General features: G+C 38.7%; 1 protein-coding gene and 1 long non-coding RNA gene across 2 annotated transcripts; one reads left to right on the top strand and one right to left on the bottom strand.

Annotated features, from left to right (window-relative positions):
* Positions 1-327: 327 nt before the first annotated feature.
* LOC146488977 (uncharacterized) lies at positions 328-4,030 on the bottom strand. Its single transcript, XR_014865219.1, has 4 exons — positions 3,891-4,030; positions 2,949-3,065; positions 1,845-2,060; positions 328-1,112 (listed from the first exon to the last, which is right to left on the bottom strand). It is a non-coding gene; the product is annotated as an uncharacterized LOC146488977 (long non-coding RNA).
* A 1,077-nt stretch (positions 4,031-5,107) lies between these two features.
* On the top strand, positions 5,108-18,031 carry LOC146488976 (uncharacterized). The gene is made up of 14 exons (XM_085115310.1): positions 5,108-5,236; positions 5,916-6,093; positions 7,141-7,315; positions 8,167-8,337; positions 8,730-8,843; positions 9,788-9,898; positions 10,407-10,503; positions 11,519-11,740; positions 11,812-12,191; positions 14,944-15,111; positions 16,188-16,304; positions 16,894-17,016; positions 17,305-17,395; positions 17,816-18,031. Exons 1-14 carry the CDS (start codon positions 5,176-5,178, stop codon positions 17,821-17,823), a joined length of 2,016 nt encoding a protein of 671 aa, XP_084971436.1. The 5' UTR covers positions 5,108-5,175; the 3' UTR covers positions 17,824-18,031.
* Positions 18,032-18,110: the final 79 nt, after the last annotated feature.

Below are 18,110 nucleotides of genomic sequence, written 5' to 3'. Positions count from 1 at the left end.
TGAGTTCTTAAAAGATATGGAAATCTACCAAAAGAAAACAAATTGAAGGGTTAGGGGCACTTTTAAGAATTTTTTAGGACAATTAGGAAATCGTTGGAAGACGCAAGCCAGATTTTGCCCTACGGGACTTCGTAAAGAATTCTTGGAGGACAATATCTGGTTTATGACTCCCACGCAGACATTTTTAAAAAGAGTTCAACAAAGCCGCCAATTCTTAAATTACATGACGTGATGAGAATTATCCAATCAGGATAAACCTGTCCTAAAATGGAATTGAAAACACCATCATTGATACAGGCTCGTTTATTGGGAATTCCATCTCTCTCTCCACTCATTTCTCTTGAATGTACATGGGGACGATTTTTCAGGCTGGAGGTATAGGAAAGGGCCTTTTAAAATATCTCGCACAGACCTACCGAAAATTTAAGACATGCATTGTTTCTACTGTAGGTATGTGAAACGGGTACTATGTTTTATGGTGTTACCTTTTCTGTCAAAAATTGTATATAAGAGGGTGAGGGTTTGGACCTTCTGGCGGAGACTGTGGGGGTGGGAGACGGTAAACACTAGGATCGATTACAGAAAAGTAGACAATTACTTCGAAAAAAATTTTTTCTCTGTTTGAAAATGTTTTTAACCCTTTAAACCCTTATATCAAAGAACAAATTCTCCTATCGTGTCCCCATACTTTTCTTATAAGAGTACTGGGGAGAAATTATAAAAAAATCAAGAAAATTCACCTTGCAATTGGGTGATCATATCCTTACTCAGTTATGATCTCAGAGGTTGAATAAACATTGATATTACAAGAAAAAAATTGATGCTGATCACTGTCAGGGCTTAAAGGGTTAATTCATAATTACAAAGATAATAATATCGAAAAATAATATCTGTGTTTTGGCTGCATCCTGAAAACACATATTTACAAATCTAGGTAGGCTATTTCGTTTCTGAAATTTGATTTATACATTCAAAATGTGTATGGACTGTTTCATCTGAATTTCTCATGGCTCTGCCTACGAGCGCCGATAGTTCGAACGGACGCCCCTCTTGGAAAACTTTCCATTCTCTCATAAAAGTTTCTTTAAGCCTGAGAGGAATCCTTTCTTTTTCTGTGGAAGAAAAAAGGAAGGGAAAAGGAAGAAATCAGTGAACACTGCATTTGCGGCGCGAGACGATTCATACCATTCTTATCTCCATACCTAGAGTCGCTTATGCAACCACTTTCAGGATTACGAATTCAAGGCGACATATAGCTATTTCAATTAACGTTGTCGGATCGAAGCTTAAAAACTTAACGACATCTTTAAAGAGGCTGCCACCTCATCCATTTCTGTATCCTAACATTTCTTTCATCCAAATGGCTCACCATCATATCTTCACTGGACGGGCGAGGCATAGCTGATTTCATAAAAAATCCACAGAATCTTGAGGTCTTGTCTTATAGCTTTATACTTTGATCCGACAACGTTAATTGAAATAGCTATATACATGAACTGGAATCCATTTCTTAAATTTGATTGGTATAGCCAGTTTAAGATGGCATAAGTGATGAGCAGGCCTGCACCTTTTCTAACTCTATTTTCACTTGACCCAGATAACCTGCAGCTCCATTGTTAATTTGTGTCTAGGCGTATTGTTTTTTGTTCGTTCTTTTCTCCTCTCGGCCAATTATGCGAGACGTTGCAAACAATGTGGGTGGCCGTAAGTGATAGATAATTATAGTGCGTTCGAAAAATAAAGTAGTCTCTCGATAAATACAACCTCAATTCACAGTTCCCATGACCTTCCACTGGATTCCACAAAAGCACTCTTTGAGGAAAAATGAAAGGGAACTTTCTTACCTTACAAATTGCTGGTTTTACTGCTCCTTGTTCATCAACGATTTCTATTTTTTCAGCTGAGTTTAGTAACTCTCTGTTATTGACCATGGTAAGTCGTACAGAATTTGCACTGTTCTTGTCATGTGACCTCATGAGAGGGCTTGGACGCGCAAGACTGGGGCAATTCTTTGTTGGAACCCAATGAATTTCAGCTTGCACTTCCATTTTGCTGTCACTCTAAAATAAAACAAAATGGCGACAATGCCACACTTTAAATGATAATCCAAGTTGTCATTCACTGCATTAATTTAAATCCTTATTAATCATTTTACTAGAGGAATAGTTCACCCCGGCTGCAACGCAGGCGATTTCAGTTTTAGCATTCCACGTATTATCTAAAAGCAAACCGATAAACTCGTAAACAACTCAGTTTGAAGAAATGGCGCTGCATCAGAATGTTCCTTGCAAAACCCGGAGGGAGGGGGTACTTCTTGGTACTTTCGTTATTTGCGAGTGGACCACCACTCTCCTTTTCAGACAAAATCATATATTTTTTATGCCTTTTTAAACTTAAGTTAAAGTGAGCACTACTTTGAATATTCCGACATCTACAAGAATCTGAGACAAGCCGCAAACTCAGTCAAAGAGATTCTTTTTATTGTGGATTCTGCACCCAGTAGACTACAGCTTATTTTAAAAGAATTAGCTGCTTATATCCGCTTGGAAAATCCCACGTTAAATAAGCGCGCGAGACAAGGAACAATACATTTCACAAAACGGAAAATACAAAGAAAAACATAGTGTAACCGACTAAAATAATTACAGCTATCACATAACATTGTATGAATAAACAAAATTAAACGACAGGACACTAATGAATAAGAGAAATTACATCAAAATGAAATTTTTTAAGTTGGCATGTTTAAATATTGTCCGTTAATTGTACATGTAAAATATGTTACGCCATTGCTGGCATAAATTCGAATCACAGCTGTAAACGAACTCACAAATGATGATGACCGTTGAACGATCGAAATATGTCCTGTCACAATTCAAACTCAAAGTGGTTGTTCGTTTTTTGAAAATAGTACTATGAATATAAGGCAAAACTGAAATATTTCCTACCGTGTCCCACTGGGTCTTTATTTTAGGAGTGTTTCCTCATCGACTACTCCGTGTATGTCGTGCATTGTTTAGGCGCAATGTTCGGACAACATTGCCTGTTAAGTCAAATGTTTCCGCCTTGTTTGGTAAAAAAAGAAAGAGGAGTAAAAAAAGAAAACAAGTTCCATATAGTAAATACTTTAAAGAACACTAAAACTAGCCGGAAAATATTCAAGGCAACATTTGACTTTTTTAGGTAACATTTTTTCGCCTTTCAATCTTCTCTGTCAATCATAGAACACAAAATCGTGCCTGCACTTTATGAATCGGCATGCGACCATTCTTACTGCGTAATTATCACCATCCGCCTGAACAAAGAAGGTTAAAAACGAACAAAACACTAACTTAAGGAAAGTCCGTGAAATGATATCAAAGAAAACACTGTAGGGTACCAAAAGTCTCTTTCAATATAGGTCTAGCGTAGGTGAAACCTGATCTTAGACAAATTTAGGATTACGTTTACGTCAAACGGTAGAAATGACCAAGCGCGACCATTTTTACCCTATATTTGGCGCTCGCTGTTTTCAGTTTCTCAGTAAAATTGAGATCAAAGATCAGAATTATTTTGCACTATTTTCATCTATGTACTAATTTTTTCAAGAAAACGTAAACGCGAATCTCACGTGTGCCGTTTGCCGTAAACGCGGATTTAAATCTCTATTATTAGCGATCAAGACAAGAAAGCAGCCATGAACAGCTGTGCCCTAGAGCAATTTTTCTTTGACATATGAAAGGATAGCCTTTGGAAACGAAGTTCACGTGATCACTCAAATTGCCGCCTTTGCGTCGAACGAAACTCGTTGCATTCAGAAAACTAAACTGAAGAGAGGATAAAATTAACGGTAAAATCTCCCGTGCCTGAGAAAATGCGAACTGACTATTTCATAAAGCAAACAATCTCACCTTTAATAAGGATATACAATTTAACAACCACCAAGACTTGTCTAAATAACCCAGCTTGCTGCTTTCCGCACAAAACAATCGTCTTCTTTTCACGCAACTTGGCGGTTGAAGTGCATAAACATTTGAACAGTTGCCATAGAGACGTCTTGTGACATAATAAGAATTCAAGCTCGCGCACATGTATTTTCCCCGTTAACAAATGCGACTTTTGACGCAACGTTTGTCGCACTTTACTGCACTTTTTCTCACCCAAGGCTGCGAATTCATGTTGCACGTGTAATCCAGCTGCGCTTTCAGTGCGATTCCAATGTGACATCGCTGTACGTTTTCTGCGAAATCCTTCAAATTTACATCATGTTTGAAACATGTTCGAAAACAATACAATATTTTGTTATCGTGTGACAGTGCGCGGACAACTTTTAACAAGCAACTGTCTTGCGTCTGTCTTGATCGGCCTTCAAAACCACTCAACGTGTTGCCACAACAAAATGTTGCGTTAAAAATCGTCCTTAAAAGTTGTCTCTGTATAAACGGTAAATTTGCGCTTTACTACTGGGCAATGGCGCAAACGATGCAGCTGTTTGAAAAGAGTGAAATTTTAAGAATCCTAATTATTTGTATTGTTGACCGAAAAAAGATAAAAAGAACGAACTAAAACGGCCTTTTTTGAGAAGTTTTATTCCAAACCGGCACAGAAAAACACGCTGTTCATTTCCGTGTGAATACAATATTTAACTCTCAATGTGATGTTTCTTGGTACCCCTCTGACTAAATAACATTAATATTTTCTCGAATAAAAACCTGACACGAGAAAACAAAAATGTAAGGTGTCAGAGTTATAATATTGTCTCACCTATTTTTGTCAAAAAAACGAAAATAAATAAATAAATAAATAAATAATTAATTACCACAATTTGCTACAATGTGTTACAATTAGCTTCAGAATATTCTATAATCTTTTTCGTTTCTTCATACAGTATGTCATTACACCGTTTATTAGTATTTTTGCCCTTTGAATATTTGTTGGTTTTTGTCCTGTTAGTTGCAACGCGTTAGGCAACTTCACAACAAAATTTCTCAATACCAATTTGGTATAATTTGTTTGTAATGTTTCTCGCGCATTTCACACTTCCTTGACACACCCACGCGTTCAAAACAACACAAATTAAACATCACAATGCCTATTGTTTTCCTGCTATAAAATAGCCTGCCCATCGTTTGCGTTTCACAGTTTCTACCTTCACTTGCTGTGGTTGCGTGGAAAGTCAAAGCAGTTTCTTCAGTCATGGGAAGTCTGGTCATTTTGTGCTTTATTTCTCTCGCACTATGTTCAACGCCGATATCAGGTAAACCTTGTTATGTTTTGTGCAAATTCTTGAAGAATCCTACGAGCAACAACTAACTGTATTTTGAATTAACCGCGAAGCCTTTGGTCGCGAATTAGTCTAACTTTCCAACTTCCCGTCTTCGGTGAACGCTTTAAGTTCATTTTAAACTCGTACTTATTTGGTTTGCAATCTTTCGTACTGTAACTCAGCATTATTTTGTGCTTTGAAGAAAAATTCGTTCAAGAATTTTCCGCACGTTCCAGACACTGAAAACGTGCTTGACTGGACTATCGTAGGTTTTTTGAGTAAATCAAAATATTTCATTCAATATATGTTCCGCACTAGTTCGAACTTTTGGTCGGCGTTTGAATTGTAAATGTCCCTTTCCTTTTGCGCTGTTACGAAGCTTTCAAAATTCTACGAGTGTCTTACAGTACAATATATTTCTGTATTTCTCTCACAAGCTGAATTTATCCCGGAAAAGTTTTGGAATGATATGTTTTGCCTTGCTTATGCCGTTGATGCAAAGACTGATTCTTTTGCAAGTTTTACTAAAGCTGTCTACCAATTAAAAAAAAATAGCTAAAGAACAGAACAGGTCAAACACCGTCCTACACTAAGCCATTTAGCAAATTTATAGCTCGCTTGTAAAGTAATGTGTCTCATAAACGAAACTTGTGATTTTTTTCTTTGATAGGCAAACTACATTACGGAGAAGAGCATATAACCTTCACTACGAATGACGATTACATTTGTAAATACTTTCAATTCGAGAGCAATTCTGGAGCTACCAACGACGTACATGTTCAGTTACGATTGAAACTAAACGCTTACCAAGCCGCGGTATCGTGGATAGAGAAAGTTTCTAACGATGGGTAAGTTGTTTAAGACGCATTTCGGTGCACCGCTTTTTGAAGCCCGCTTACCCACGATTAAAGCTAACCGAGGTCTTCATCTCACTTGTTAATAATGTTTCTAAAAGTTTATTTTAAGCTTAAGTTAAAGGTTAAAGGCAAAGCTGAAGGCAAAACTATTTAGGATTTTTTTTTACAACAACTTCATTAACTCCATAGTAACGCTGGGTTATCTTAATCGGCTTTGAACACCTGGGCCAAGGATTGGTAAATACAATTTGGCGTGTGAACACGGTTGCAACAACAATAGGCCACATATTCTCGGTCTTTCGGTTGAGCAATACAGCTCCTTATTCTCGTAATTAAAATTTTTCACCCGGCGTTTTCCGAGACTGCTTCGCGCCAAAAATCGATACCGCAAGTCGGGTAAAAATTTGACACCTGGCGTGTATTTTTAAACCCCTTTTTTGCCACCCGTTATATCGCTGACGAAAAACGAGGCACCATATGATGCAAAAAAATGATTCGGTTACTAAAGCCCCGTCTACACGAGCAACTTTTATGTGGCAACTGTATGTGGCAATTTTTATTTGCCCGTGTAGATGGCTCGACAAATATTTGTTGTTAATTTGCGTCAGTAATAATTTCGCACAGAGGAGATGTCCATGGAAAGGCAAAAAGCAAGATGGCGCCATGCTGGATGCGCAAATGTTAGGGACTGTAGAGACTGGGTTCTATAGATGAGATTGAAAAAATTGTCACATTTTATGTGGCATCTCGTCTACACCGACAATTTTTTTATGTGGCAATTTTTATTTGCCACATAAAAACTAACCCGCCAGCTTTTCAGCAAATGCAGTTGTCACATAAAAATTGGTCATTTTTCATCATCTACTCGGGCAAATAAAAATTGCCACATAAAAATTGCTCGTGTAGACGGGGCTTTAGTTGTCAAAATAAATTAACTGCGTTATAAAGAGGGCAACAAAGTGACATTCGTAGCGTTGGCCCTTCGCCACAACGAGCCATACAGCCAAGTAGCTAATTTTGTTGATTGTTTTTTGCTAGTTTTAATGGATGTGTTACCATCTCTGGACCCATCAGTGGAGGTTCTCTTAAAATATATATGACGTATGTAGCTTTTGAACCTGCTGACGTGAGCAGTGTTGGCCTTGTCAGAGTAACAAACATTCCTTTGTGGACCACAGGCACAAAATGCGTGACAGTTAACACTGGCAGCAAGGTGAGGAACTTTCAATGAGAACTTGAATAAAAAAGTAAGGTTTTTTCCAATCAACTTGGTGCAGTCTGGGATTAACTCGAACCGATATTCACAAATGATTGTCATTGCGTTCCGATTTTTAGTGAAGGCTCAATCTTCATGATTACAAACCGAATAGATCACCTGGAATGCATTACATCATATTGTTCTGAGAGTTGCTGTGGCCTTAAAGTTTCAAACTGTAGAACTATATATGTTGAGGTGCTTTGATATGGGTAAATCATCCTGGCTTAACTACCCTTTTTCGGCATAAAGTTTTGAGAGTCCGTGTCACCTCTCCTCAAATAGCGCAATACAGTCTGCTTGAGACTATACGTCATTCTCTCACTTATGCAACAAAAGGGATGTGTGCAGTAATTCATTGCCAGCATCGTCTTTATGATAACGAAATTAGCTCCTAACTACAAACCGTTCCAGGAGACAAAGTATCAAACAAAGGTTCAGTCAGTTCGAGTTCCACATGAACATTTCAGGTCACCACGGCCTTCCTGCTGGGTTCCTAAACTTTGACATAAATGTTTAAAGTCGTTATACCCCAGGGCCCGGTTTCTCGAGAGCCGATTAACACTAATCCATGATTAAAAGTTAACCGAGGTTTTCAGCTCGCTCGTTAAAAATGTTTTCAATCTAATTTTAAGCCAATGGTAAAGAAAAGTCAAAACTGAGGGACGGAAAAGTTTTGAAATTGAAAAATTTTTATTGTTTAGTAATTAAACTCGAATCAAAATTCTCCTTAATCCAGGACTAGCTTAATCGGGCTTTAAGCAACTGGGCCCTGGTGAGTCGCTCACTATACATGCTCTTTTATTCAGTTCACTTCTCAGTCCGCGCCATTGGTGTTCATGACCGTGGTCCATACAGATCCGCCAAGGAACGTCCATGATGCGACCAGCGTGTGGGCAGAGGAAGTCACCAACTCAAATCTCAAAGTCTGTCTTCGAGAATTGAAGAACTTTGACGGGGTTCACGACAACATCAAAGTGGTAAGTCATGAATATGTACCTCGCGCGTATACATCCAAATTCGATACCATGGACCTATGAACTTAGGGCATGACTTTTCAAATCCAGTTTGCGTGATATCAGTGATAACCACTTGTTACACCAATCTTGTTTCTATGGTCCGAGAGTCTTCGGAACGAGATTAGTTTGAAAGTCGTTCCGTACTCGTAGTCGGGCAGCTATTAGGATTCCTATTGTCCCATCTGGCGGCTACTGAATACACTTGATACCCGGTCGTAATTACTTATTGATTCTGTGGATGTTCAAATGAGTTGCTGAGCAGTGCTTTCCTGAGGTGTTGTTCAAGGTGGTTTTAACTTTTGATTTTGGAATTGTGATAAGCAGTTCGACTAATCGTTTGGAATTTATTTCAGAATGTGTTGGCGATGTCATCGATGCCAAGCAGCTGGCCAATACCACTTGGAACAGAAATGAACTTCCCTAACAATGTTATCCCTACCGATTCCAAAGGCTACAGCTTTTGTAAGGTAAGCTAACGCAGTTCCGTATAAGAGGCGAACGATGCCCTCACTTTAAATATCTCAGATCAGTATTGATGTTATATCGGTGATCAGTGTATAGTGTCCGGTACAGGCCCTTACCAATCCTCGAATACTGTCCACTGTATTTCTTTGAGTTGAAAGAGCTTAAGAGGGAGATTAAGCACTGCGTTGACGGCTAATGACAAACGCCAGATTCTCTTTTGTATTTCCTCAAAGTTAAGAAATAGAATAAGCAGCCGATTTTAGCATGACTCTCAACTTTCAAGGAAGTCTGAGTTTTCAGTACTCCACTCCTCGCTGAAAAGGGCTAGGAATATGTGAAAATTAGCAATAAATCCATACCATAGACGTTGTGACAGATTTCATCTCTAGCCTAGCCAAGAAATTAGTTTTCATCAAAACGGAAGAGAGGGGGTTCTCTTTTCCTATGCGTACGGTCTATCACTTTTAAGCTTCAGATCGATTAACTTTAGATTACCTTGACAGAATTTCATTTCTTAGGCTTTTTCTCTTTTCGATTTCTTGCTGACAAACGAGCCAATCAAAAAGGCTATGACGGGAGCCTTAATCTTTTTTATGAGGTCTGTGTGTAAATAGGAGTATCTTGGTTTGAAATCTCGTACCCCCATTCAAAGCCCCTAATAACGTTCCAACAATGGTGTTACTATAATATTCCAAGATAAAAGACTAATACTGGCTTGAAATTAAGGATGCATTTAGATGACGCACGTTAAAACAGGCTCAACATAATAAAAGCGTTTTAAAATAAAATGCAAATAAATTATCCAATCTGGTTGCTTGGAAGCACTAAAGCCCGGAGCGAAATTCGACAATAGAAATTCCGAAATGGTCTAAATATAACTACGATACAAAGAATAAGCGATAAAAATGCTCTAGAAAATGTGTCCTTTTGGTTTTCTCATATTCAGGAAATCGACTTTCCCAAACCGTTCTACGAAGTACCCAAGATCGTCACCACAGCTGCGCATGACAAAAATACCATTGAACCGGATAACAATGCAGTGTCTGAATGGGTCAAGGTGAGTTGAAGCTGTATACGAGAACTGAAGAGATTTCAAGTGACTGTGTTTACACTCTATGGATCAGATATTTGAACCCCACAGTTGTTTTAACTTTTGCTGGTTATTATTTGGTTGGCGATTCCTACATAAATAAGTCCAAGAAAAATCATTTCTTGCATTGATTTTTCCTGCAAAAAGTACTCGCTACAAAAGACAGAAATTTACCAAATGTAAATCGCCGACTAATCGTATACCCTGGAACGTAAAAACGATTTGATTTCTGAGTCTGCTCCTGCCCTGTTTTTGTGGCTAGTGCAATGTATAGTCCTCTACTCGCTATGTCATCAGGCATGTAAGAGTGAGCCCTAAACAGGTCCGCAGCGCGTGCACAGTAATACCAACATGTACACAATGCGTACCTATTTTTTAAAAACGTCACTCGTCAGATATTTTTTCGACTTGATTACTGAAAACGTCCCAGTTCCTCGCATTCATAAATCTAAAAGACTACGTTTTTCACTTTCAGTCGGTGAGCATAGAAAAGCTTGAGGTTTGTTTAAAGGACATCCAGCGATATGATGCGAATCATGATCCAATCACCATCAACTATATGGCCATAGGATGTGAGTATTTCCGGAAAATACTTTTGATATCTCATACCCAAGGTTTAAATCAACTGCCAAATGAGAAGGAGTTTGTCTTGAATTAAAATAGTTTACGTTCAACTTGGAATGAGTTATCATTATCATCATTAGTACCACTCTCTGCACCAGAAGGCCGAAGAATTAATCATTTATCTCTTAACATGGCCTGAATGTAAATCAGTAACTGACCTCTGCAGAAGGAGAATTACGAGTTAATGGTCATTTATTGTGCGAAACCTTCTTTTCAAATTCTATTCACGGTGAGAACTTTTAGCCTCAAACCCTCAATTACCTATATTTTTAATGATTTTTGACTACAGAATCGCCTTTTCATTCACTTAGTCTCGGGGGATACTTCCTATAGTAAGCCATACAGGGAGGCTCCGTAAGAAAGGGATATCTTTTTCAGACCGGAGAGATACAAAAGGGAAGGGATAACTGTAATTTAGGTGTTTTTAAACCCTTTCATTAAGTTCATTCCAAGGGTTTTGAAAAGGGATGCTGTGTTTCTACTGACGGTATGTGAAAGGGGTAGCATTTCCTATAAAAGGTATATACAAGGGTTACCTTTTCTGTCAAATGGTCTATTCGGGGGCTTGGTGAAATCACTTTCGCGCATGAGCAACTTTCTCGAGAGCAGCACTCATTCAAACAACTTAATAGCTTACGAACTAATTAAGTATCGCGTATAATTAAGGTCGATAGAAAAATGCTACTTTTTAATCATAGTATAAATGATATTAGAATCGTCTTTATGACTTCAAAATTATCCTCCTCTGGGAAGATCACTTGAATAATCTACTTCTCGGATTTCAGTCGAGTCCGAATACGATTGGAGTTGCAGATATGTATCAAATCTGCGCTCTGTTCGATTCTCTCAGGCCATTCACCTCTAGTGTATTAGTTGTTTCAAAGTTGTTGAACAATCTGGACTGCGGGTAGTCCGTTATAATTGGGACTTGACGTTAATATTTGCGGTTTTTTTCCTTTGTAGACATTGATCCGTGCTATCAGGTTACTTGTGGAGCCAATAAACACTGTGAAGTGACTGGTCCCGAGTCTCATTTCTGCAATTGCACGACGTGCACTTCTGAAGAATTTGCACAACAAGTATGCGACACCCTCGGAGTCACTCACAAAGCCAGATGCCAACTCGACTACCAGATCTGCCGGCAGGAGACCAATGCCGCTTGGAAGCATAACGGACCCTGTCAACGTGAGTACGAATTTCATATTCGGCTGTTTCGACAAAGGTTGTTGATCTCATTTGAATACGTTATTTTTCAGCATTTGTTCTCGAAAGAGGACGTGTGGCTCTCCGTCTAAACACAACCGACGTACAATGCAAGACAGTTCACTTTAAAGCCGACAGTTTTAACATCTCCGAGGGCAGAATAAACGTGCAAACATCCATCAACTACTTTAACAGCACCGGGCACTTCGTTCATGACGCGGCAGTGACCTGGGTCGAGAGTGTCACGAATCTAAAATTTGAGGTGTGTGCGCTGAAAGCGGGACGAGCAGAACGAATCACCCCTGACGATGGGCTCACTTTCGTGGATTATATTGCCATCCAAGAGTCGCCAGCTGGAGCTGCCTCGGGTCAACTACGTATGCCGTCCAAGTGGTGGGATGGAACCAAATGTGCTTCGGTTACCTTTCAAAACGTAAGATGTTTTTCCTGCCTTTATCCCTGAGTTCAAAATTCTTGAGAAATATCACAAGTACATACAAAAAAAGAAAACTGCTGTTCAACACCCCACAAAAAGTACAGCTCAATGGCTTCCATTTGAATGGTCGCACTTTGAGATTTCATCTACAGACCGAAAATTTAGAGGTACCTTGTACAGCGCCAATGTAACGCACTCCTGTATAGCTTTAATCTCTGAATCAGGGGGGGCTGGCAGCTGCCTTTGATCTTGCCGCTTTTCGGAAAGTGATGATCGCCCCAGTAAAGAAATCTGTCAATCAATCGGAAACCGTAACGAGCATGCGCGAAATGCGAAGGATTCATGCTATTTTGTCTGTGGCGACTCGACGGAGGAAAACGCATTCGTATTAAGTCATTGTTACTTTACTGTTAGCATGTTATTTTGCGGTAGTACGAAGTTTGAACACTGCGATTAATCAAGACCGCTGGAATGAGGTGCCAGCTTTGATTTAGGTTAGTAGAGTCGTCAGCAATGAAATTGCGAGCGACATGTTTTCAGCGAGTGTATGTGGTGAAGAATATGATTTGTAGTGTAGCGAACGATTATGGTTTTCGTCGTCTCAGGAAGATATTGTACGTCGACAAAATAGTAGAGTTCAATTTCGATTGTTCTTCAGTTCTGAAGAAACTAGAAGCCACGCAGTGTTTCACGACTGTCATCGCGAAAGCCCAGAATGTAAGCTTATTTCTCAAGATCGGCTTGGAACTTTAATGTAAGCGTATTAAAAGTATTTGCGCCACATTTTATGCGTATCAACTGTTGAAAGCGTCGTTACGAATGAAACAGCATGTTTATTTTACGGAATTCTCCCTCTGTTTAAATGTTGCGTGACGACAGTTATTCCTGTAAGTTTAATTTTAATGCACAAAAAATTGTTTAAATGCATACACAAGGAAAACGGCTTGAGTCCTTAAGAAATTTTTGGATAAGAAAATTTTGCAACTGGAAAGGATAGCTGATAAAGATCTCAGAAGAAGATTGCTCAACATTATTGTGAATAGAGCTACCAGGTTTGTATGAGTGGTTGCAAGGGTGTTTGTCTCTTGTCTGTATGGGGAGATTAACTTACGTGAAAAGACATTCAGGTCCTTATTCTCTCGTGCAAAAAATTGGGAAGTTGAGTTCAGTAGCACCGGGTGAACAATGTACTGGTACACTGAGATCTTGCAGAAACCACATGCATGTGCAGAAACCTTGAAAGGTACATGTAAATATTATTGTATTACCTGTCGCCCTTTACAATACAGATGTCCATGAACACCTGTATCGGTATGGTGGTTTTCCCCCATTGGTGGATGCCAAAATGGGGCCACTGGGAATACACCCTAACAACCAACTGCAAGGGAGATACAGTACCAAATAGATTCCGGGATGGTAAATCAACCATGGTTTCTCTATGTATTGAACAGCCATTTCAAAGAAGACAATCTAAAAGTAAATTATCACCCCTTGATAACTGAAGTGTTTCTAGCAACTCGAGGATTAACCCAGCTGACCACATTACTCTGCAGTATAATTATGTCATCAAAACATGACAATATACATCAGAACTGTAACATACTGCAATACTGTTTAATTGGTACATATTGTGTAACATAGTCAAGTGTAATTAGCATATTGTAAATTATGCAATTACTGCACGTTTTCGCACACTTGCACAGTGTAATGACTGGCTGGAGTATTGCTGCGCCCTGCCTCTTTTATGTTCCAGTTCTCACCCCAGAGGTATGACAGACAAAATCTAAATTAATGAAAGATAACTTCATCTCTTTAAAATGATGAGATTTATTACCAAGCATACATAATGAATTCAAAAGTCAATATTTGTGGCTCACTCGGCAAAGTTGAAGAGCAAAATGCTGCTAACATCACCTCTCAACTGCTCACCATTTAGAAGAGATTAGAGAAGAAAAATCTGTTGTTGAGAGTATGGGCATGACAATAACATTTTAACTTAAGCAAAACAGAGAATTAGATCATCAGAGCATCCACAGTTTGTTGACTCCCAGTGGGTAGTTGCTGTAAAGGGAGAGATTCTACAGTGTACTTAAATGAAAAAATCTATAGGGAAGGTAACGATAAAGTGGAATGGAAGAAGTCTCACTGGTCTAGCCCTGTGAACTATGTGGGTCAGCTAGTCGTTGGTTACAGTATTTTCGTTTTTCGCTGCAGAATTTGCATCCGTGATCCCTCTTGATGACCAAACTTCAGGTAAAAGAGAGACCGAAACTTTCCTGTGATGTTTGGACGTCGAATAGCCAAATTATTTGCGAATCCGCACAGACGCGCCTTCACATAAAATCGCCGCCATGTTTGTTTATCAAAAAAACGGTACTTAGTCTCGCTCGGTCAAATTTCTTAACTGGGGCGATCATCAATACTCGGTTCCAGGCCTCGCTGCTAGCCCCCCCTGCTCTGAATGATAAAAATTAGGATTTCATCCAGTCTCCAAAGACACAATCCTCTTGATTGTACAGGGTACACAGGGCTACGTTGCCTAATATCGTTCATCTAAACGTTTACACTTCAGATTTTATCACGCATTTGCTCCAACCTGCTTTACAGAAAATCTGGTTAAGTTGGCGAGAAACCCCTGAATTATCATCTCTTTTGGATGAGTTGATGAAAGTAACCACCCCGCGTTATTGGAGAAAATATCGAAGTGTATGCTAGACCAAGCATTTATTAATCTTTTTTAAAATTTCAGGACTTGTTTAAGACGACACCCTATGTCTTCCTAACTGCTGAACACTCCGTGCTGGGCCAAAAACACGATGCTGCTACTGTCTGGGTGGAAAACGTCAACTCCGCCGGTTTCAAGGCGTGTTTGAGGGAAATGCAAAATTTCGATGGGCTTCACGAAAACATCACAGTGGTGAGCGCGCTTAGATTGTTGTTATTGATGCACTGAGACCGATTGTAAATTCTTTCAGTGCTCTAAGAAGTATACAGAAGCTCAAAGTAGGAAAAGACTTGCTCGTTCTCTCAGGAATAGTCACTCGCGCATAATCGTGACTTAACCCCCAAACAAAAAAAGTTAAAGTCGCCTTACACAACCTTGTGAACACGGGAAAGTATTGATCAATATATAGATTTTACTCGTTGTCACAGTGTTACAAATACAGCAAAAGCAACAAGCTACTAAACAAAATAACCCTTGCATATTCACACTTCAAAATAACCTTTTTACTGGATAAAAAAGTAGCTATTACGAGAAAGAAGCAGTCTCCTATAACTTAGAAAGAGAAAGCACAAAACTAAGCCGTTCGACAAAAGAAAAGCAGCTTTTGAAACCACAGTGATAACTGGAAAATTAAAAGAATTCAAAATTGCTAGAAAAAATTGCAAGGGCAGCTGTTTTTCGTTGAAGTTTAAAGCAATGGTTTCTTGCAATATCTCTTGATCGTCTTTTTATCCGGATTTTTTAAATACAATTTTACAATTTTTACGGAATAACAGCAGGCAAGAAATAATCTTCAAATAAGGACACACGGTTTTAAAGGGGAAGTATCACGAAAATTTGCTGTCATTTCAAAACCCAAAAATGTTTGACTGTCAGCAGAAACAACGAAATAATTGTCAAGTTTGTTAAAAATTATCACCCCAGTGCAATAAAACTGTCGATTAGTGCCTCTGGCCAGAGACAGAGAGGGCCAGTATGGATTGAAACTTGAAAAATATTAGGTTAATGTTTTTCAAGTTCTCGCATTTTTGTTTCCAAAATGCGCTAGAACAGATAACAAGTTGTTTCTTTCAAGAATTGAGTTGATTTCGTTCCTCTCGTCATTCTAGAATTATTTGGCAGGTGATTAAAGGTCTTATTTCATCATTTTTAACAAAAGATATCAAAAACCCCATGATACTTCCCCTTTAAGTTTGAAAAACATGTTTCGGACGGACCTTTTACAATTTTACAAATAAACCTAATTTGTTTGTCTTTGTTCCTCGCAGAACTGGATTGCCTATGAGTCTCTGGAAAACTCTGGAAAACTCGGCACCAGTCAACAAATAGTGGACTTTCCAAACGATGACCAACCAAAGGCAGCATATCATAACGCCTTTTGTCAGGTAAAAAGAGCTTTTAGCTCCTCTCTCTTTAAACCCCTGAAAACAACTGTGAAAGGGTGGGTATCATTGTGGCTTTCATTAACCTTGGACGTGGAAGAAAAGACAGAAAGAATAACATACAGCAGCGCACGGGAAAGTACCACCTTATAAAGCATAATATAACGCACCGTAGAAAAGTACTCCCAGTGGGTCACGTGACACTTTAAGATTCCATCCAGACCCACCTTGTTCAACACAATAAAATCAAGACTTACTAAGTTTTATTTTAGTTGCTGCTGTTGCTTTCTAAACTTTGTTAACAATGTCAATTTGTAAACATCAAAATTTATTTGCATTTAGTTTAATATAGTCACACCTACGAGCCTCGACTAGCTTTAGCTAATTGCGGGTAGGTATATACCTAACTTGTAACTCTCTGTTTTTAATAAAGTGTTGTAAAGTTTTTTGTTATCAAGACAGTAAAGTACTGCGCAGTAGCTTTCCTTTGACTGTTTACGCTGCACTGGGCTTTCATTCAGACTCAACTATAAAATTTGCTACTGAACACATTATAATTCAAACCACTTATAGAAATTAATTATTTTCTTAGGTCGAAAAATTGGGAAAGTCTTACTCCAAAGTGCCCACAGTCATTGTGTCAGCGGGTCACACGTCAGGAGGTGCATCCGATAATTTGATTCCTGAGTACAACAGCATCGCATCTTGGGTTGAGGTAAAGCATTATACTCTTCATGTACGCGTCACTAACACCCAAGGCGACAGTTCTTACTGTCGGCTGTGGAACGAAATTTCATGTTTGTAATAACTGAGAAGTCCTCGTTGATCAGCTGAAATAGTCCTTTGCTGAATCTGTTAGCTAAAGGTTTTCATCTCAAATTTCCTCTGAAAGTAGCCTGCGTCCCACGTTTGCACTTTACACATCTCAGTGTCCCACACAAATAGACTGAAAGATACCCTTCATTGGTGTTAACTTTATCCTGTAATTTGTTTTTGTTTCCAGTCTATCAACAGCACTGACTACCGACTGTGTGTCAAAGAGATTCACAAACCTAACGGATATGATCCAGTCAAAGTAACGGCCCTGATAATTGGTGAGTGTTATATGGAATAGTTTATCATGTATGTGGAATTTGACTGCAGAAAGAGCACCGCCGACCGTGCATCGGTTACCTTCCTTATAAAACAACAAAACTGAACTCAAATCTACATTTTTATGCTGCACAAACTCGATATGATACTATAACATAATTTAAGTCAAGTTTTCTCATGTGAAATAGAGGCGAACACGTGACCATAACAGTGGCCGTGGTTTCGCACACTGTGCGAAGAGGAAGTTTCCGCCGTGAAACGGAAACAAGAGAGATTAATATTTGTATCTTAACTTGCCTTTGATTGTTGAACTAATCCAGCAAAACGAGTAGATGTAAGTTGTTTCCCCAAACACACTTCTCCGTTAAATTTGGGATGAAGACCGTAATGCATATTGATGAAAATGCGGGTTTTTTTTTCAGGATCCTAAAAAATACGACGCGAGGCAAAGGACAGCTTCTTGATGGACTATACCTATGGAAGAGATTTATGGACAACTTCGCTTTATATATATATCTCATTCAAATGTTTTGATCAAATATTGTAACCAAATTTATTAAATAATCGGGTAAATTACGAAGTGTTGTAAAGCACTCTAAATCAGAGTTAAAATGAATAAAATGATGAGCATTTAAAACGTTCTGTTGTGGTCTCTTAATTTATATGAGTACACATACGATTAATTTTTCATCGTCGCCGCAAAACCCCATTTCTATC

This window comes from Pavona decussata, unplaced genomic scaffold (assembly GCF_977016875.1).
Source record: "Pavona decussata unplaced genomic scaffold, jaPavDecu1.1 SCAFFOLD_8, whole genome shotgun sequence".
Classification (NCBI taxonomy): Eukaryota; Metazoa; Cnidaria; class Anthozoa; order Scleractinia; family Agariciidae; genus Pavona; species Pavona decussata.
This window is presented reverse-complemented; position numbering and strand designations above follow the sequence as displayed.

Coding starts and splice junctions, on each gene's coding strand:
- LOC146488976 (XM_085115310.1), top strand. CDS start 5,176: ATGGGAAGTCTGGTCATTTTGTGCTTTATTTCTCTCGCACTATGTTCA. Junction 8,844..9,787: donor AAGGCTACAGCTTTTGTAAG/GTAAGCTAACGC, acceptor TCTCATATTCAG/GAAATCGACTTTCCCAAACC. Junction 16,305..16,893: donor ATCATAACGCCTTTTGTCAG/GTAAAAAGAGCT, acceptor TTATTTTCTTAG/GTCGAAAAATTGGGAAAGTC.